Source organism: Pristiophorus japonicus, chromosome 21, assembly GCF_044704955.1.
Source record: "Pristiophorus japonicus isolate sPriJap1 chromosome 21, sPriJap1.hap1, whole genome shotgun sequence".
Classification (NCBI taxonomy): Eukaryota; Metazoa; Chordata; class Chondrichthyes; family Pristiophoridae; genus Pristiophorus; species Pristiophorus japonicus.
Genome location: NC_091997.1, coordinates 22,965,225 through 22,987,105, shown reverse-complemented (window position 1 = coordinate 22,987,105; position 21,881 = coordinate 22,965,225). Strand labels below are relative to the sequence as shown.

General features: G+C 45.9%; 1 protein-coding gene across 1 annotated transcript in view; it reads right to left on the bottom strand.

Moving 5' to 3' along the window:
- Positions 1–229: 229 nt before the first annotated feature.
- The window catches only part of LOC139233623 (BMP and activin membrane-bound inhibitor homolog), a 58,715-nt gene continuing 37,063 nt past the window's right edge, over positions 230–21,881 (bottom strand). The window contains exons 2-3 of the mRNA XM_070864030.1: positions 17,955–18,239; positions 230–1,008 (exon numbers count right to left, since the gene is read on the bottom strand). Coding sequence (XP_070720131.1) covers positions 590–1,008; positions 17,955–18,239 — 704 coding nt within the window. The 3' untranslated portion in view covers positions 230–589. The remainder of the gene's footprint in view (positions 1,009–17,954; positions 18,240–21,881) is intronic.

Sequence of the window (21,881 nt, the reverse complement as noted above, 5' to 3'; positions counted from 1 at the left end):
TGGGAGCTTAGCTGCTGCGTAATCCACATTACAACAGTGACTACATTCCAAAAGTACTTCATTGGCTGTAAAGCACTTTGGGACATCCGGTGGTTGCGAAAGACACTATATAAATGCAATTGTTTTCTTCTGATGCGGCATCAGATAAAGGTACCAAAAGATTACCGTTTGCAGTGTATTACCAAATCTGTAATTATATTGTACATTATAATACAATTATCATTCAGAAGGTGTGTATCTGTAAATAAGCCTGACATGCATCATCCATCAGTGTTAAAATTCTTATTCAGCAGGGTCTCGTTGGAGTTTACAATCTGGCAGTTACATCAGAGAAAAGCATTGCACTCTCTACCCTCAAGGGTTCCCACAAGTTGGACACTGGCAAGTGAAACTGTGCCAGGACATTAAACAGTACCTCAGAACCTGGCACCAAAACAGATTATAAACTACAAAGAGAGTTGCCAATTCTTTCATTATTAATCACGACTGCGTTTTAATAGAAATAAGAGGCCAACGTTAAACTTGTATGGTTAACTGCGGGCCTTGGGATTTACCAGGGAAGCTAACGGTTAAGCAGGAACACCCATAATCACACCAGGGTTGGCTTCTTGTGACCACTGTATGCATCCCAAGGAAAAAATGAGCCTATTTTTTCACTGTACGGGTCCAAGTACTGTTGCTTATTATGCACCATGCAGCAGTTTTCATGGTCTCTGGCCATTGCCGGCGAGGGTTCAAGGTCCAAGTTCCCCACCAGGAATTTTTCCGTGAGAGGCTCCTGAAGGCTGTAGTGCAGCCGTGAGATCATCTGCTCATGCTGCCGCTGCAGGCGTCTGTTCTCACTTCTCAGCATTCGGAGGGCCAACATGACCAGCAGCACCAAGATAAACGCGCCGGCAATGCACACGGCGATCACGGCTGCCCTGAACCAGATCTCCTTGGCATTGGCCTTCTGCTGGTAGGCCAGGCTGGTATCCCCAGGGGTCCGCTGCTTCTTGGCTCGTCGGTCTGAAATCGAATCGAGAGGTCATGTTAGCAACTTCTTACGTTTATTTCCAATCAGTGTTGATTTGTAACTATTCCAACGAGAAAGAGGAAAACATACAGCAATTCACAATTACAGGAACTTGAGCACATAAATCTAGGCTGACACTCCCCAGTGGAGTGCTGAGGGAGCGTCGTACTGTCAGAGGTGCTGTCTTTCAGATGAGACGTTAAACCGAGGCCCCGTCTGCTCTCTCAAATGAACGTAAACGATCCCATGACACTATTTCGAAGAAGAGCAGGGGAGTTATCCCCAGTATCCTGGCTAATAGTTATCCCTCTATCAACATAACAAAAACAGATTATCTGGTCACTATCACACTGCTGTTTGTGGGAGCTTGCTGTGCGCAACTTGGCAGCAGCGTTTCTCACATGACAACAGTAACTACACTCCAAAAGTACTTCATTGGCTGTAAAATGCTTTGAGACGTCAGGTAGTCGTGAAAGGCACTATATAAATGTAAGTCTTTCTTTTTACATGTATAAAGCAACAATAGTGTACTGCTGTTAAATGAAAATGTTCTGAAAATCATAGAATCATACGGCACAGAAGGTGGCCATTCGGCCCATCGTTTCTGTGTCAGCTTTTGAACTGTGGGATGGATTGAACAGCACTGGAGCAGCAAACATCTGTGCAATCACGGGGGTTTAAGAGTTGGGTTCATGGTTTTGGTTTCTGCACGTTGGCTAGGGAAGATACGTACATGACAAGGTGGCAATAACCAGGTGGCATAGATTTAAAGTAATTGGTAGGAGGTTCAGAGGAGTTTGAAGGGAAATTTCTTCACTCAGAGTGTGGTGGGGGTCTGGAACTCACTGCCTGAAAGAGTGGTAGAGGCAGAAACCCTCATTGCATTTAAAAAGTACTTGGATGTGCACTTGAAGTGCCGTAACCTACAGGGCTACGGACCAAGAGCTGGAAAGTGGGATTAGGCTGGATAGCTCTTTGTCGGCCGGCGCGGACACGATGGGCCGAAATGGCCTCCTTCTGTGCTGTAAACTTCTATGATTCTATGACATCATGTGAGAAACCGCACCTCTGGCCTGTACCGGTGGGATAAGCCACTTGGCACAACAGGAGGTCTTTGGCCTTTGGAAGGGATGTTGCTGTCTCCAGTGGTGCTGGCACCCTACAACTATTTTAGTTGAAAACATAAATCAAGTGCCCCCTGATTAAAGCGGGGAGGGGGCACTAAACCCGGCAAAATAAACCAATTAAACTTTGGACAGTAAACTTAAGTCAAATTAAAATTTGGTTGCCGGGGGTGATGATGCACTCCAGTCCCTCCAGCGCCCACCTCTCGCAGAAGGCCGTGAGCGTACCGGTGGACACCGCGTGCTCCATCTCCAGGGATACCCTGGCCCGGATGTAACCATGGAAGAGAGGCAGGCAGTCTGGCTGAACGACCGCCTCGACCGCCCGCTGCCTGGACCGGTTGATGACCACCTTGGACGTGCCCAGGAGCAGTCCTGGGCACGTCCACGTACGAGGAGGACCTTCGACCTGTCCACTCCCCTCCGCACAGAGTGCCCAAAGATCAGGAGTGTGGGACTGAAGTGCAACCAGAATTTGAGGAGCAGCCCCTTCAAATATTGGAAGAGGGGCTGCAACCTCATACATTTAACATAAACATGGAACACGGGCTCTTCCAGACACTGGTACCCTACACCACTGATATTGTAGTGAGCCCTGTTATGTGCGAATCATGAATACAAAGATAAAAATCGGCAGACCATGGGACTCATGAGGGAATTGGCTATTTCACAGCCTTGTGTGGAGACTTTGCGGATTGATGCAGAATGTTAAGGTGAAGCTCATGCCTTCTCATCGTTAACATGAATGTCAGATGTAAGCAGGAATAACCCTTGTGGTACGGTTCCCATGACTACCCCTGTGATGTTGTAGAGGCTAGAAATCAGGCATTGAGTAGGGCACCTCATCCAATAGTCTTAATAGATTTGGATTTGCATTGAATCTTAGAGCAAGACATAGGTTTGCTCTGTAGCCTGTCAAGTAGAATTAGAGTGTTCTGTCATAGGAAGTGAGACTCTGTGTAGAACACATAAATTAGTATCCCAACATTAGCACACTGCCTAGAGTCAACTAATGGATTAAAGGGATATTCCAGGATAAAGTTGTGAAGCAACCTCATTCTGGAGTTTCCATGAGTTGTATAGTCTCATCCTTGAGATTCTTAACCCTTTCAGGTACTTGCCATCAGATATGTAGTGTTGACAGTGCCTGTTCCAACAGGCAGCTAATGCCTGCTATCATGGTTTAATAAAATGCTAGTGCGGACTTGGTCAGTTCAATCACATAATAAGGTCCAATTTGAGGTGGTTGAAAAACGGCCTGTAAAACCAACATCCGATAGGGGTCCCATCTCCACAGCGAATGGTGCAATGTCAAAAGGGTTAGGTTCATACATTTAAACTAAACCGAAAAGCTAAAAACTAGCTTAGGTGGAAATGCATAAGTAAAATGCAACATATTAAACGAAGAAGGGGGAGTAAAAGGAGAAGAGGCCATAGGTGAGAAAGGATGGACAGGATGATTAAAAGTAAAGCAACACTGTCCTGTAACATTCAGATATGTTTCTGAATCATGGCGTATAGGTTGATGTCTGTGAAAGCTGTCCAGCCCAGGAACCACAGAACTCCCTGGCTGCTGGAAATCCAAGGGTTAAATAGTAACATTTCAAAATTAAGATTAAAACTGGATCGCCATGTGTGGAATCTTCCAGATCTACCACTTTACCACTTGAAGGAGTGGGAGAGAGGGAAAACTTCAATACAAATCAAGTCATTTCCAAGGTGCCCGATTTTGATGCCATTGATTTAAAATGATTACAGGGTATTTGCCTTTATTCCACGACCAGTTGATCTCTCTCCGTTTGGAGAAGAACTTGATATTTTCTTTCACCAGTTTGAGCGTGTGCCTCCCTTGTCTTAAGGCTGTGGTTTTAATTTGAATTAATGTTCTGCATTTACCTGTTCTATTCCGTTTACTATCTTATATATGAGGTACACTGCCATTTCACTGCCTCCATTCGAGGCTGACGAGTCCCATTTTAGAACATAAGAACATAAGAAATAGGAGCAGGAGTAGGCCATACGGTCCCTCGAGCCTGCTCTACCATTCAATAAGATCATGGCTGATCTGATCATGGACTCAGCTCCATTTCCCCACCCGTTCCCCATAACCCCTTATCCCCTTATCGTTTAAGAAACTGTCTTTTTCTGTCTTAAATTTATTCAATGTCCCAGCTTCCACAGCTCTCTGAGGCAGCGAATTCCACGGCTTTACAACCCCTGAGAGAAGAAATTCCTCCTCATCTCTGTTCTAAGATCATGCCCTCTAGTTCTAGTCTCTCCCATCAGTGAAAACATCCTCTCTGCATCCACCTTGTCAAGCTCCCTCATAATCTTATACATTTCGCTAAGATCAGCTCTCATCTTACATGTTTCGATAAAATTACCTCTCATTCTTCTGAATTCCAATGAGTAGAGGCCCAACCTACTCAACCTTTCCTCATAAGACAACCCCCTCATCCCCGAAATCAACCTAGTGAACGTTCTCTGAACTGCCTCCAAAGCAAGTATATCCTTTCGTAAATATGGAAACCAAAACTGCACACAGTATTCCAGGTGTGGCCTCACCAATACCCTGTATAGCTGTGGCAAAACTTCCCTGCTTTTATACTCCATCCCCTTTGCAATAAAGGCCAAGATACCATTGACCTTCCTGATCACTTGCTCCAACTTCTCCTCACAGCTCAGCGCATTGACTTAAGGGACCGACCACATGGTCCTGAGCATCCCCAATTACAAGCGCTCAACCATTGGTGGACGTGCCTGCTGTTGTCTGGGCCCCAAACTTTGGAGCCCGCTGCCTAAACCCCTCGCCTCTCTTTCCTCCTTTAAGATGCTCCTTTAAAACATATCTCTTTAACCAAGCTTTTGGTCACCTGTGCTAATTTCTACTTATGTGGCTCGGTGTCAAATTTCTATCACATAATACTCTTGCGAAGCGCCTTGGGTCGTTTCACTACGTTAAATACAAGTTGTTGTCGTTCTCTGCACTGCCCCCAAGGCTTGAGTGTCTCATCTTTGTGTCTCACTGGCCAAAAGTGGACACTGTACCCGAGATGTGGTCTGGCCAGATCAATGTATGTCTCCCAACTTGTATTCTTGTAACAGCAATATATAGAGGTCTGTGGTGAAAATGGCTGGTTGTGTTGGATTTGTTCAAATCCAATAGGAGTTCCTGAGGGTGATTATTTTAAGCAGCTTCCACTGTGACAGGAATTTAATACAGCAGAACTTCTGTTATGGATCCTCATACACTGCAATCTGTGAAACTATAGTAAAATTACTGGTACATGTTTTGAATACCATAGGTAAATCATAAACTTACATGTCAAAACATTTATTATTTAATGAGCTATTGACATGACGAATTCCTCCGTTACTGACAGTATTTAGTCTGTCTCTGATCGGGGAATCTGCATCTTCCTTACATTTGGTATGCATTCCCTTTATATTATATTCAGAAATAATTATTTTCCCACCAATTCACACAGCAATATTCCAACGCAATGGCAGCCTGTAGTTACACAACCCCTTAAAGATCAGGAACACTAATAAACAAACACCAAGCACTCAGGGCAAGAGGTCATCTTGTACTTGTACAGCCTCACTTAACTCACTCTCTGCTTCATGGGTTTCCTCACGTCAACATGCCAATAATGCTCAGCCATTGCTGCTAACGATGAACTCGCTGACTGGAGCTCGCAAAAGAATTGTGAGGAACAGCAAAAAGCCACTGGGCCCAACAAGGTTGTCCCTTCTTGATAAACCAACCCAACGATGCTCCTTGTCGCCATATGCCGTACACAAGACTCCCAAAGCAAGCGCTCTATTCGGAACTTCTACACGGCAAGCGAGCCCCAGGTGGGCAGCGGAAACGTTTCAAGGACACCCTCAAAGCCTTTTTGATAAAGTGCAACATCCCTACAGACACCTGGGAGTCCCTGGCCAAAGACCGTCCTAAGTGGAGGAAGAGCACCCAGGAGGGTGCTGAGCACCTCGAGTCTCGTTGCCGAGAGCATGCGGAAATCAAGCGCAGGCAGCGGAAAGAGCATGCGGCAAACCTGTCCCATCCACCCATTCTTCCAATGACTGTCTGTCCCACCTGTGACAGAGACTGTAATTCCCATATTGGACTGTTCAGTCACCTGAGAACTCACTTTTGGAGTGGAAGCAAGTCTTCCTTGATTTCGAGGGACTGCCTATGATGATGATGATCTCTCGATTTCTACTCTCTCCAAATTCACAATCAGTTGTCTCTTGGAGCCATTTATTCCGTCTGATTCATTGGCTTCTTTCGTTGATTTTTTTCACATTTGGGGTGAAAAACTTCCATCCGACCTCACCTCTGACTCTTATCGTCCTAATTTTTAATTTGTGCGTCCCTGATATTTGGACACGAGTCAACATATTTTTCCTAATCACCTTTGTCGGTTATCAGCATGACCTAAAAGGTTTACTTCCATCCCAAGTTGGCCCATCATCACCTTTTGTCTCTCAAATCTCTCCTGCCTTCCACCCTATCACAGACCTTCCCTTTTGTTCTTTCCTCCCCTCCCCCTTTCAGTGCTCCTTAAGAATCTGTTCATTCCAAACTTTTGCTAGTTCTGACGAAGGGTCACAGACCTGAAACGTTAACTCTGTTTCTCTCTCTACAGATGCTGCCTGACCCTCTGAGATTTCCAGCATTTTCTGTTTTTATTTCAGATTCCAGCATCCGCAGTATCTGGCTTTTGTGTTAGGTTCACTTCCAGGTTAGCTCAAAATCTCCTGTTTTCTGAGGTAAACAAGAGCAGTTAGTCTAGTCTACAAAAGTGAATCCCCTCAATTTGATTTGATCCTCACTGTCTCCAATATACTCAAGTTAATGAAAAGTTATGTGGAATACTACACACTGCAGTATTACTGGAAGCTTTTCTCAAATACAATATTGCAAGTTGGGTTTCTTTTCCACAACAGGGTTGAGAGTAGCAGGACTGACATTTAGTCTTGTGACTCAAGTGTATAGTGATATTGGCCCTGAGTGATGAAAGAGAGTCTTAATAGTGATTAGCAAATGCATGCTTCCTTCCAATGACTAAGGGCTGTACGGTGTGGTACTGACGAGTAAGAATCCACATATAATCCCTGGTTTGTTAACTCAGCTAATCTCGGCCTTGACAGCAAGTGGAGATATTACACTTGGCCTTATTGACATAAGCTACAGAGGGGGAAAATCAGCCAAAGTTGCTGCTCCTGATCTCTTGGAAACTGCGTGTTTGTGGGCCTTGCATCAGGACAGGATTGGGCTTGGCTATGATTTGCTTCCACGCCCTTGAGTCAACTTGCCTGCCAATATGGATTGTTCAGACTCACCGCCTCTTCAGGCAGTGAACCAGGGACCAGATGGCGGCTCGCACTCAGTGAACCAAGGCACACCAGCATCGCCACCCCCACAAGAGAAAACGAGGGAAGAAAATGCAAAGAAGGCCACAAACTCTGGGGCAGACTTTGAGGAATCAAGGGGGAGGTGACAGTGCCCTGAAAATGGTGGGGAATGATTTACCGCCCTGTTGTCGCCGACAGTGTGGCTGTCCTATTATCCCCAGGGCTTCCTTAACAGCTGGAGCACTGAGTTGTGTCAAGTGGTAGGCCCTCTACATGCATCATCATCATAGGCAGTCCCTCGGAATCGAGGAAGACTTGCTTCCACTCTAAAAATGAGTCCTTAGGTGACTGAACAGTCCAATACGAGAACCATAGTCCCTGTCACAGGTGGGACAGCTAGTCATTGAGGGAAAGGGTGGGTGGGACAGATTTGCCGCACACTCTTTCCGCTGCCTGCGCTTGATTTCTGCATGCTCTCGGCGATGAGACTCGAGGTGCTCAGTGCCCTCCCGGATGCACTTCCTCCACTTAGGGTAATCTTGGGCCAGGGACTCCCAGGTGGCAGTGGGGATGTTGCACTTTATCAGGGAAGCTTTGAGGGTGTCCTTGAAACGTTCCTCTGCCTACCTTTGGCACAAAGGAGTTCCGAGTAGAGCGTTCTGCTCTAAGTGCAAGTCAAGGTTCTATGACATACACTGGACTCCAATTTCCATTTTCGGACTGCATGTGCCATTAGCAAAAAAGGAGCTTCTCCGGGCTAAACAAAATCAACCTGGTGCACTGATGCATGCACTGGGTTCTCTATCCTGCCTCGCACCCCCCTGCCCTCTGAGAACAGACCCCCCGTCCTGGCCCCCGAGGATACCCCATGTTGTCGTAGCCCAGAGCCGATGGGCTACCTCAGGGTGCTGACTTTCCTGTTCACAGGCCGTTGACCCTCTGCTAATGAGGCCCGGCCCTCAAAATTGACCATCCCTCTCCTCCCGTCAGGACTATCAGGTGACCAGGTGGTCGCACTCGACCAGCCAGCCACCTGAAACCCGCACCCAGTCACCATCTGTCCCAGTTTCTTTGTAAATCAGTCTGTGTAATGAATGCACCTGCGAGCATGCTCACAGGTTTGTAGAGCTGTTGCAGCCTGACTGCCTGCCTCTCTTCCGCGGATACATTTGAGCCAGGGTGACCCTGGAGATGGAGCATGCGGTGTCCACCGGTACGCTCGCGACCTTCCACGAGAGGTGGGCACCGGAGGGACTGGAGTGCATCATCACCCCCGGCAACCAAATTTTAAGTTCATTTAAATTATGGCAAAAAGGTAATTTGTTTATTTGTCGGTTTTAATGCCCCCCCCTCCCCCCCACCACCCACCCCGTTATTAAGGGGACATCTGATTATGGTTTTCACAAAAATAGTTGTAGAGCTGTTGCATCATGAGTGATGTTTACAAGACTCAATAAAAACCCAGTCAGTTGGACCTGGGTCATCCACGATGAGGTATGCAGTTGTGAGCCTAGTGGATGAACTGGTAATGTGTAGTGTGATCGTTAAACCTTTGTTAATAAACCAACTAGTTCTTAATAGCAATGTGTTGCTATGAATTCATATGCAACAAGCCCATGAAGCAAACACATTACAGTCTGTATGTTATTTTTATTTCTCTCTCTCTCCACGGAGGCAGCTTTGGGAGCCTGGGCTTGTCCTGGACCTGAACTTCCACGAAGGAGGCCCTGCCCTGTGACTGCACATTTTTAAACAGGGAGAGTTCATTTTTAAGAAGCTGAACAATTGGTAAAAAGATTTCTGCAAAAGTTAAAGGTATTTTAAACAGAAGGCGGATCAGGGTGAAGTAATTAAAGCCCCATAATTGGTTCACCACGGCCTATAAATCAGTGGTTTCTAACTGCTACAGTTTAAGCTGATGGTTAACATTCAAGTTGCTGCTATTCATTATTCTAAACAGACTCCGTTTTAAAAGATTTATACTTGTAAAATTATGTTCCTTCAGAAAAGATTTTACAAAAAGCTTAGTATTCAAAATAAAAATGACAGGTTTGTGTTCAATATCAACTACCCACCTTAAAACTATTACTCTTCGCAACACATTAACCCTCTCTGTGCTGAAGCTCCTCTACTACTCGTTTGAACTCACAGATGTTTCTGATTACAGAGGTAGAGCTGGGTTTTCGGCTTTTGAGATTTCGGGGCGGTAATGTCGGCGGGGCAGTCCTGAGACCGCCTGGAAAAAGTTTGCGTCCTTGTCTGCAAAATTCGGCAAAAAATGAGGTTCCATAATCGGGGGGGCGCAAAATCAGGCATTACACAAGGAAGTTTTAGCGCCCTAGCCGAAAATCGCGGCGTTAAAAAAGTTTCATTGATTTAAGGAACGTCATTGCTGCTCAGTGCACTGGAACATAACGTTGTCTATTGTCTGGTTTCATTTTGGTGGGGGAGTTTTTGTTACTTTGTTGCAGTAAGATTTCTGATTCATCCTGTGCCATTGGTGTCTTGTGCATCATCCCAACGTTCAGCGGAGATGTTAGGCACATAGCGTGTCCAGTATTGGCTCCATCCCTCAGTTTTCTCCATTTAGGAGCCGGTCCATTACGAGCCGGCGACGTGCGACTCTTGATCCGGCAGCATCTCCACGCTGCCTCCCCCGTGGATGGGGAGGCTATCCAATGGGGGTCTCGCCAGGCTCCTCTTCATCATCCTCCTCCTCCTCCTGAGGTGGGCCTGCAATCCCCACTGGCAAAGCCTGGCCCCTCATTGTGGAGCCAAGCTGTGCAACATGCAGCACACCACAATGAATTCGGATACCTGTTGAGGGGAGTATTGAAGGCTGCCTCCAGAGCGGGCCAGGTATCGGTCTGCCTGTAGGAGATGGCATATCTCTGTCAGCACTTCCTTTCGGAAGCGCAGCCTTCTCGCATACTGCTCCTCAGAGAGCTGGAGGTCTGAGCATTGGTGCCTGTAAACCCGTCGGGGGGTAAGCCCTCCTCCTACCAGACATCTTCGGCCTCTCCTCATCCCTGGGCCGACATGGCCAAGAGTCCTTCCTCTAGCTTGACGCTGCCTGGCATTAGCATGGAGCATGATGCACTGGCAAACTAGTAATGCCCCCATTAAATTCTCTCACTGAGGTTGTATGGGCAGTATAATGGCAGATAAAAGTGCCGTTTGCAAGGTGGAGCTGCACGCAGCGTGATGTGCACAACCGTTGCAGTCAATGTGACCTGTGATGTATGAGCTCATCCCTCCATTTAAATACGCTGCCCATACCACCTGCTGCACCCTGGGAACACCTGTTTTTTCAGACGTTTCCTGGGGCGGGCATTAACTGAAGCATTAGGGCCGAATTTTGCACCTGAGGCGGTAGCGGAGCACCACGATTGATGTCATGATCTCAGTGAAACTACAGGGTGGAGAAGTAAGTTTTGCCCCGCTGCAAACCATGAGCCGAATTTTCCGGCGGGGCGGAAAGGCTGGACGCCTGGCGTTACGCCGAGGAACACCATTTACTGAGGCGTAACCGAGCCGAAAATCCAGTTCTTAGTCTTTACAAATTTTCTATAAATTTGAAAATTGGAATGCTACGAATATCGTACACACGTGTGCGTGTATTTATATCTATATATATATAGTGTGCGTACACACACGCATGTGCACGCTCACTCTGATAAGCACGCCTTGCATGCACTTCCTGCAACCTCTCAGAGCTGAAATCAAGATCCATCAGACTGCTTGCTATTCTCAGGCTGGACCTGTACAGCACTACCTGTAGCTGTAGAGTGAGTTACACTATGGGCAGTGGCTGGTTGTGATTCGCTTTCTGCTTGCTACCCAAACGCAAGCCCGCTAGGTTTTCTGTTCACCTTTGGCAGAGCGCAGGTGACAGTCTCTGCTTCCTCTTCACTTTAAAAAAGGTTCAGTACGAAGCTTATAATCATCGCAGATCCACGGGGCTCAAGGGGCACTTTTTAAAATCTGCCTTCACGTCAGACAGGAGTTATACTCCGCATGGTGCGAATCTAAAACAACGTGAGATGGCTTGCCTTCAGTGCACTCAGGAGTCAGATCGGGGCACAATTATCATCACCTTTACATCAATGCTCACTCAGAACAGCAGGGCATCAACACAAAAGGCAGGAACAATGTAGAGTGGGGGAATCTAGAACTAGGGGGCATAGTTTCAGAATAAAGACTCACCCATTTAAGACGGTGCTGAGGAAGAATTTCTTCTCTCAGAGGGTCGTAAATCTTTAGAATTCTCTACGCAAGAGAGCTGTGGAGGGTGAGTCATTGAATGTATTCAAGGCTGAGATAGACAGATTCTTGAACTATAGGGGAGTCAAGGGTTATGGGGTACAGGCAGGAAAGTGGAGTTGAGGCCATGATCTCATTGAAAGGCGGAGAATGCTCGAGGGGCCGTATGGCCTACTCCTGTTCCTATTTCTTATGTTCTTATGGAGAATCCTCTCACCATTATGTTATAGAGCTTGATGCTGAAGCGGGGCTTTGAGATATCATCCGTCAATAACCAGCTGTTAAAATAAAGACTTGCATTTATATAGCACCTTTCACAACCACCGGACGTCTCAAAGCACTTTACAGGCAATAAGGTACTTTTGTAATGTGGAAAATGCGGCAGCCAATTTGCGCACAGCAAGCGCCCACAAACAGTAACGTGATAACGACCAGATAATCTGTTTTTGTTTTGTTGATTGAGGGATAAATATTGGCCAGGACACCAGGGATAACTCCCTTGCTCTTCTTCAAAATAGTGCCATGGGATCTTTTACTTTCACCTGAGAAAACAGACTGGGCCTCGGTTTAACATCTCATCCAAAAAACAGCACCTCCAACAGTGCAGCGCTCCCTCAGCACTGCCCTGGAGTGTCAGCCTAGATTTATGTGCTCAAGTTCCTGGAGTAGGTTTTGAACCTATAATCTTCTGACTCAGAGGTAAGTGTGTTACCCACTGAGCCATAGATCACACTTGCATTATTTACATTATACACAACTTAGCCCTTTTCTTAATGATTTAATTCAATGATTCTGTTTCAAGAGACAGTATTATGGTCATTTGTTTTTATGTCGAAAAATACCTTTCTCTGTCTTTTCTGACAGTGGGTAATTTTGACTTTGGGTAAAGCGTAAAACGAGTGATATCGATTCAGCCGTCTGTTAGTCATCTCTCCCGATTGAAATCAATGGGAATCAAAATCGGGCAATGGAATTAACAACCCTCCAGGATTGCCCCAGAGTCTCCAGGAATTAAAGTTTAATCTCCAGGACACTTCAGCGAGTAGCCCAGCGTGAAAAATCATAGGGATGTTAAAAATATTGCATTTTGTTTGATTTTTGGGGGGAACAATTTTGTTGGTTAGTTATAAATATATCAGACATGGAAATGATGGCTGTCTGACAGTCATGAATCATCCACTCGGGCAATGAGGAGAGTATTCGCTTTCTGCCTGGCCGTGTGAAGGCGGGGCACCACAGGGATAGACATGTTGGGAATCGAGTGTGGAAGCAGGCTGGTTGGAGTCAGAGGGTCATGTGATGAAACCTCCAGGAATATGTCTAAGCAGAGTTGGCGACCCATTAGGGGAGCGATGTATAGCGGGCGGCTGAGTCAATATCGCTCGTTTGTCAAGGCAGCGATACTGGAGGGGGGAGGTACAGAAGGCAGAAGCAAGGTGGTTGAAGGACAGAGCACTAACAGAGGAACAGAGAGAGAGTGGGGAAGGAGAAGTAGACTGGTCATCATCATCATCATAGGCAGTCCCTTGCTTCCACTCTAAAAGTGAGTTCTCAGGTGACTGAACAGTACAATACGGGAATTACAGTCTCTGTCACAGGTGGGGCAGGCAGACGTTGAAGGAAAGGGTGGGTGGGGAGTCTGGTTTGCCGCACGCTCTTTCCGCTGCCAGCGCTTGTTTTCTACAAGCTCTCGCCGACGAAACTCAAGGTGCTTAGCGCCCTCTCGGATGCTCTTCCTCCACTTAGGGCGGTCTTTGGCCAGGGATTCCCAGGTGTCGGTGGTGATGTTGCACTTTATCAAGGAGGCTTTGAGGGTGTCCTTGAAATGTTTCCTCTCCCCATCTGGGGATCGCTTGCCATGTAGGAGTTCCGATGGCCTTCGGTCACCTGAGGAAGAGAGTGTTTGAAGACCAGGACCTCAAATCTGGCATCAAACTCATGGTCTATAGGGCTGTAGTGATACCCGCCCTCCTGTATGGCTCAGAGACGTGGACCATATACAGTAGACACCTCAAATCACTGGAGAAATACCACCAACACTGCCTCCGCAAGATCCTGCAAATCTCCTGGGAGTACAGACGCACCAACGTTGGCATCCTCGATCAGGCCAACATCCCCAGCATCAAAGCATTGACCACATTCGACCAGCTCCATTGGGCGGGCCACATCGTCCGCATGCCTGACACAAGACTCCCAAAGCAAGTGCTCTACTAGGAACTCCTACACGGCAAGTAGACTGGTATCAGAGGACTGAAAGATGTGCACAGTGATGTAGGACCGGTGAAAATCTGGAGGTCAGGAGGAGCTGGGCCATGAAAAGGTTTGAAGGTGAGGATGAGAATATTAAAAGTTGATTCTCTGGTATTTGGGAAACCAATGGAGCTTGATGAGGAAGGGGTGATGGAGGTGATGGGGATGCAGACTTTACTATGACTAAAGACTCGAGCCTTGGTACTCTGGATGACATATTTTATGAAAGTGGGTCAACATAATCAATAAAGTCAGGGTTCTGGTGAAGCGTTACATGCTGAGCATTAACTTCTCTTTCTCTCTCAGAGGCTGACGGGCCTGCTGTGATTTTCCAGCATTTTCTGCTTTTATAAATACTTTTTATGAGTAATTTTTAAAAGTTTCCAATGTTTAACAATCTGTGTTTGAAGAGAAAGTGGAAAACCCTGCACAGGACCCTGCTCCCCTGCCTGCCTGTAATGTAAACCAGCCCCATACTGACTGGAATTGCCCCAGATCCAATGTCGCAACGCCACATGGAGGCAACATTTGGACATATGCCTCCCAACATTGAGTTGTATCATTTCCTCATTCTGTGCGCAACATCACAGCACGTTATAGAGGCGCGATGGAGAAGGAAAACAGAAAGGGTTCGAAAAGCAAGCTAACAAGGAAATTGGCAATTTTCTATTAATTGACTCCTTCCCCCCATGTTGCTAAATATTTCTTCCAATTTTGTTATGAAGGTTGATTATTTGACATCTTTGTGCTGGGTAATACTTTTACCAGCTAGTAGCGTTGCTCCATTTCCAAGATTTATATTTATTTACTTTACTACTTTGAATTGGGTACAGAGACGCTTGTGTCAATATTTGGGTTGAATGGCTCATTTTTATTTATACATCAGTCAAGCATGATTTTGACAACTAAATGCCCTCCAGTTATCCACTTAAACAATATGAAACTGCAACTTTCCTAGTGCTTTTACATCTGAGCAATGCGGCGTTTCTGAAGTTCACCTTGTTTGTGACTTGATTTTGTTTTGGAGTGTAAGCAGAGTAGATTAACATCGCTCTGGCTGGCCTCTGGAGAATCTGGGCCAGTGAGTCCAGGCATCAATGTGATCAGGACCACAGTCCAAATACTTGGGGCACTAGATGGTAAAGATGCCCTCATTATGTCTGGTGGAAGCATTCACCAACCTGTGAAAGGCGGTCAGCGCTCTGGATTTACCTTGTTTATTTATTTCCTGAAGAAGAAGTGGCAGTAACATTCACGCACACGTGCAAGATGGTACAAAGTTACACAGTTGTTTAAAGGTTGCAATCGCAAGCTGAATTTTCTAGCTGTCAGCTGTGGCTCAGTGGGAACAATGCTCTTGTCTCGGAGCTAGAAGGTTGTGGGTTCAAGTCCCACTCCAAAGACTTGAGCAAAAAATCTCTACGCCAGCACTCCAGTCCAGTAGTCAGGGAGTGCTGCACTGTCGGAGGTGCTGTCTGTCAAATGAGATGTTAAATCAAGGCCCCGTTTGCCCTCTTGGGTGGATGTAAAAGATCCCATGGCACTAATTCGAAGAAGAGAAGGGGTTAGCCCTGGTGCCTTGGTTAATATTTGTCCCTCAATCAACATCACAAAAACAGATTATCTGGTCATTATCACATTGCTGTTTGTGGAAGCTAGCTGTGAGCAAATTGGCTGCTGTGTTTCCTACATTACAACAGTGACTACCCTTCTAAAAGTACTTAATTGACTGAAAAGCACTTTGGGATGCCTGAGGTCATAAAAAGGTACTGTATAAATGCAGCAGTTCAAGGAGGTGGCTCACCAACAACTTTGTGAGGAAGAACTCACTTTGGAGATAACACTTAGCATAAAGAAGCATTCAGAGAGGTTTGTCTCCATTTCTAACAAGATCCTAATGAAGCCACGGTCATTTCCTCCATGAGAATTTTTATGGAACACAACAGAAAATAATAACAGCATAAACCATCCCCACTTAGCTGTGGGAACCATGGAATGTTACTCCTGCGGCAAGGGTACAGCTCTTGAGGTTAAGCGATTTTAGGAAGCATTAGCAAGACCACACATGGAGTATTGTGTACAACTGAAGTCACTGTACTTACATAAGGATATAGAGGCAGTGGAAAGGATTTAGAGCAATTAAATGGATCATTCCTGGCTTTAGCTCATTAAGCCATGAAGATAAATTAAAGAAATTAAATCTGTTCTCATCAGAAAATATAGGTTAGTGGAAGACAGAATCCTAGACTTTAACATAATGAAATGGATTGATGATGTCGATGTAAAGGTACATGGTGAATAGAGGTACAACACATTCAGAGAGATGATGAGGGGGAATATTAAGGTCAATTTGTTGCAAGGGGGAGAGGGAGACATAAGCAATGTCAAAATTGGACCTCGCTTGAGGTTCTGTGTACAATTCTGGTTGCCATATTATACCAAGGATGATACCAGAAATGTGAGGGTATACCTATCAGGAAAGGATGAACTGGCTGGGTCTCTTTACTCTTGAAAAGAGAAGGCTGAGGGGTGACCTAATAGAGATCGTTAAAATCATGGAAGATTTTGATAGAGTGGATACAGAGAGAATGTTTCCATTTGTGGGGAAGAGCATAACTAGAGGCCATCAATATAAGATAGTCACCAAGAAATCCAATAGGGAATTCAGAAGAAACTTCTTTACCCAGAGAGTGGTGAGAATGTGGGACTCGCTACCACAGGGAGAGGTTGAAGCGAATAGTACAGATGCATTTAAGGGGAGACTAGACAAGCATATGAGGGAGAAGGGAATAGAGGGTTATGCTGATAGATTTAGATGAGGAAAGATGGGAGGAGGCTCGAGTGGAGCATAAACGCCGGCATGGACTGGTTGGGCCGAATGGCCTGTTTCTGTGCCATATATCCTATGTAATCCAATGTAATTCTATGTAGAAAGATTGGAGTAAAGGGAAACAAATGCCCGATTCCTCCCCTCCACCCCCCTCGCCCAGTAGTTGGACCTATGATTCTGTAATATATCAACAATAGGGAATGATAGTATAGTGATTATGTCACTAGACTAGTGATCCAGAGGTCTACAGTAATGATCCACAGACGTGAGTTCAAACCCTATCACAGCAGTTGGGAATTCAAATTCAGTTCATTAAATAAATCTGGTATAGTATCAGTAATGGTGACTAATGTCCTTTAGGGAAGGAAATCTGCTGGTCTAGCCTATATGTGACTCCAGACCCACAGCAATGTGGTTGATTGTGAAATGGCTAAGCAAGTCACTCAGTTGTACCATAGCAATGGGCGTTAAATGCTGACCGTGCCAGTGATGCCCATATCCTGCGAATGAATACAATAACCAGCAGACAGCTTTCTAACTGAAAGAGTACACAGCAAAATGGAATAGTCTCTTCACAACTGGACTGATTATGTCTCCTAGTAATATGTGCTGAATTGATTGAAACAAATTGTATTTCAATAGCAACCATCGAGATTGGGGTGGGAACAAAGATGATTGGTTTGTGAACAAAACCTGGGGATAGAATGAGCCAAATCGACAAAATGTCCTTTTCCTTTTCCTACTTGCTTACATTTTTAATGAAATCCCATTCTAGAATTCGTAACCTTGCTCTGACACCCCAAAGACTACAAGTCCACCTTTAGATTCTGCAGTACTTGTAGTTTTTAAAATCATAAAAAAAGGCAGAAAATAAACATTGGCGAGGAAAAATACGATACAAAAACTAGAGCAAGTAAGCTGAAAATAAAATAGAGTATGTTTGGAAAAATTCTACTGGGAGTGTTCAGCCTCCCAGTACATTGCGATACTGTCCTGAGTGTCAGACCAGTGGAGTGCGATCCCTTTATTCACACTTTGCACGAGGTGGCAAAACCCTATTAAAGCGATTCTCAAATGGACCATGCACTAGTCATGCTCGAAGGTTCATTACCTGACATGCTATTCCCAGAATGCAGCAAGACTTCCTGTAGCCCTTTATAATTGCACATGTCTTCCCAGCAGCACTCTAAGAGTGACCAGTGTCCTTTGTGGTGGTAGGAACTTTGTGAATGGCAGATCTCTGTTGTATTGGAGAAAGTGTCCATACAGCCATGCAATAAGGGAGAATTGACGTTCTGAGGGTCCAGTAGTCTGGTAAAGCAAGCTGCGAGCTGGGACTTGCACATGTAGCCTGTTGCTACACACTGCGGCCCATCACAGTAGCATCTGATTTCACCTGAAAAAAAAGACAAGAGGTTTTGATGAAGAACATTTAATGAGGGAAATAGAAAGCCACAACCAACGAGCAAGTCGGAACAATCCATCACTAACATTGTTGGTTGAAGGTTCAAAGTCTCTTTAAAACACAGCACCATTGAATAATATTTTCAGATCATTTGGAATGTTAATTCTTATCCCTTGGCGTACAGTGAAATATTAACAATTCCCATATGATACAATACCTTTCTACTTTGGGCGGCTGCACTGATAAACATTGAACCTCCACCAGGATTTGACTCCCAATCTAGTGGAGCTCCCCGCCATACTCAGGTTTCTCTGGCTCACAGGGGAGCTGTCAGGGCCCTTGTGTTGGTGTGGAAAGGAAAGACGAGATGGGGGGAAGAGTTTGAAAGAGACCTGTGCTACTCTAAAAGGTCATCATCATCATCATAGGCAGTCCCTCGGAATCGAGGAAGACTTGCTTCCACTCTAAACATGAGTTCTTAGGTGGCTGAACAGTCCAATACGAGAACCACAGTCCCTGTCACAGGTGGGACAGACAGTCGTTGAGGGAAGCGGAGGGTGGGACAGGTTGGCCGCGCTTGATTTCTGCACGCTCTCGGCGATGAGACTTGAGATGCTTGAGACACCCTCAAAGCCTCCCTGATAAAGTGCAACATCCCCACCGACATCTGGGAGTCCCTGGCCAAAGACCGCCCTAAGTGGAGGAAGTGCATCCGGGAGGGCGCTGTGCACCTCGAGTCTCGTCGCCGAGAGCGTGCAGAACTCATTCTAACAGGTCCACCCTCCATGTCTGCTGATCTGGACCAATAGTGTCGATGGCAACAGAGCAAGTCAAACCGAATCTCTGAATGCTCAGTCCCAAAGACATTGGTGGCATTATAAAAAAAACAGGTGGAAAAAGGCATTTATTAATACTTTTGATAAACTAAGTTGCCACAATTGGAACCTAGAAACAGGCATAGGTCATTCATCCCCTCGAGCCTGTTCCACCATTCAATTAGATCATGGCTGATCTCTTTCTGAATTTGATCTACCCACCTTGGTTCCATATCCCTTAATACCCTTGCCGACCAAACATTTATTAATCTCAGTTTTGAAATATTTCAATTAACCCAGCCTCAAGAGCTTTTTGGGGGAGAGAGTTCTAGATTTCCCCTACACTTTTGATGAAGAAGTGCTTCCTGACATCACTCCTGGCTCTAATTTGAAGCTTATGCCCCCTTGTTCTGGACTCCCCCACAGAGGAAATACTTCCTCTCTATCTACCATTTAATTATCTTAGAAATATCAATTAGATCACCCCTTAATCTTTTAATAGAACACAAGCCTAGTCTGTGCAACTTATTTTCATAATTTAACCCTTTTAGCTCCGGTTTCATTCTGGTGAATCTGTGCTGCTTCCCCTGCAAGGCCGATATATCATTCATGAGGGCCGGGGCCCAGGACTGATCACAGTGCTCCAGACGGGATCTAACCAGAGCGCTGTCCAGCTGTAACATAACCTCCACCTCTTGGTTTCACAGCCCTTGTGAGATAAAGGCCAACATTCCATTACATTTTTAATTAATTTTTGTACCTGTCCTTTAGTGATGTCAGTACTTTGACCCGGAAACCTCTCAGCTCATCCTCAGTTCCCAGCTTCTCACTCTTGAGAAAATATTATGATCTGCCTTTTCCACATTGAACTCAACTGCCGCAGTTTCGCCCACTCACTTAATCTGTCGGTGGCCCTTTGCAACTTTCTACTCCCATCTGTACTATTACCGTGCCACCTCATAGCATCATCATAGGCGGTCCCTCGAGCGAGGATGACTTGCTTCCACGAGTTCACAGATGTTTCAATGAAGGACCCGATGTTCCAGTCCTGAACTCCAATTGAGGGGGTGGAAGATGCCTGTGCGTTGATTTTTTTAATGTGTGGTGACCGTTGCACATCAGCCACCACACGGGCTTGACAGAGCTAGGCCTTTATCCAGTGGCAAGGGTTAACCAGGACGACTGGAGACCTGCTCTGCTGCACGGACCTAGTGCGCACACATATTGCAGTGTGGGCTGGCCCTTGCTGCCCCTGGGCCCTCGGCTCTTCTGGACCCTGTACCTCATTCGCCAGATCTCCGCCCACAATGTTCCAGGGTCCGGTGCTCCAGCTCTATCCATAGCCCCGACCTGCGGTGGTGTTCTCACACAGGTCGGCACGGCCCCCGATGTTCCAGGGCCTGGCGCTCCAGCTCTATCTATATCCCCGACCCGGATAGAGCGTGCCACCTAACTTAGTATCGTCAGCAAACTTCGTTTTACAGGCTCCCTATTCCTTCATCCAAGCCATTTATAAATATAGTGAGAAGCTGCGGGGTCAGTACAGATCCTTCGGGGACAGCAACACTACTCACATACTACTAATTGGCATGCGTACACGTTACACCGATTCTCTGTCTCCCACTGCCTAACCAATTCCCTCCCCAATACAAAAGCAAAATGCTACGGATGCTGAGAATCTGAAATAAAAAGCAAAATTGCTGGAAGTACTCAGCGGGTCAGGCAGCATCTATAGAGAGAGAAACAGAGTTAACGTCTCAGGGCGATGACCTTTCGTCAGAACTGGAAAAAGTTAGAGATGCAACAGGTTTTTAAGCGAGTGTAGGGGCAGGGAAAGGGGGGTGGGGGATAGGAAAGAAAATAAAAAGAGACAGACGGAAATCCCATTGGAGAGAAGAGCGAGGCATTGGAAATAAGACGGGCATACTAGAAGAGAAGCGGCAGGGAATTAAACAATAATACAAAAGCAAGATACCGTGGATGCTGGAAATAGATTGCCTATCCAATAGGTTGCCCCGATGGACAATGAATATATGTTGCAAAGTGCAATAACTGCATAGTGCAAACAAACCACTCATGTCACAGTTGAACCAGACAGAATTGCATATCAAGCAACTTTTCCCCTACTCTCCTGAAGTCACTGATTCATGTTTAGGTTTAGGGGTCACCATCACAGGGAGCCTGCCGATATTGCAGCCCAAAGGCCATTCTTGATGTGTGAGTCTCAACTGTGAATGTCGGCCGGCTATTTGACTGTCAGGAGTAACCAACTGAACCTCATCCTGTCCTCAACCAACATCCGCACACTCGGACTTTCTCACTGAACAACAATCAGAATAGGGAACACTGTCCGATTAGCCTGGGGACACTCAGGGTAACATCAATGCTCCCACTGTCACCCTGGCACAGATCACCTAATTCAGCATAGACCAAGGCTCAATCCTGGGCCGTTCTTGCTCTGCATGGCTCAGTAGCACATCAGGCAGTGCATTTACCCAATCAACCACAGAGAGAGCTCAAAGGTATAATTAAATGCCATTTTTTTTAAAGCAAACATATCACGTGCGCCTAAATCCATTAAAGTTGGTTGGAAGTACAGCTGAACTCGTTTCCGCAACAGAGGGCACTAATTCAAGAGAAATGTCTTAACCTAGAGAGTTGTTATAATGTGGAATTGGCTGCCATAAGGACAATTATACAGAGCATTGGTGAGTACTGTGTACAGTTCTGGTCTCCTTACCTAAGGAAATACATACTTGCCTTAGAGAGAGCACAAGAAAGGTTCACTAGACTGGTTCCAGAGATGAGGGCACTGCCC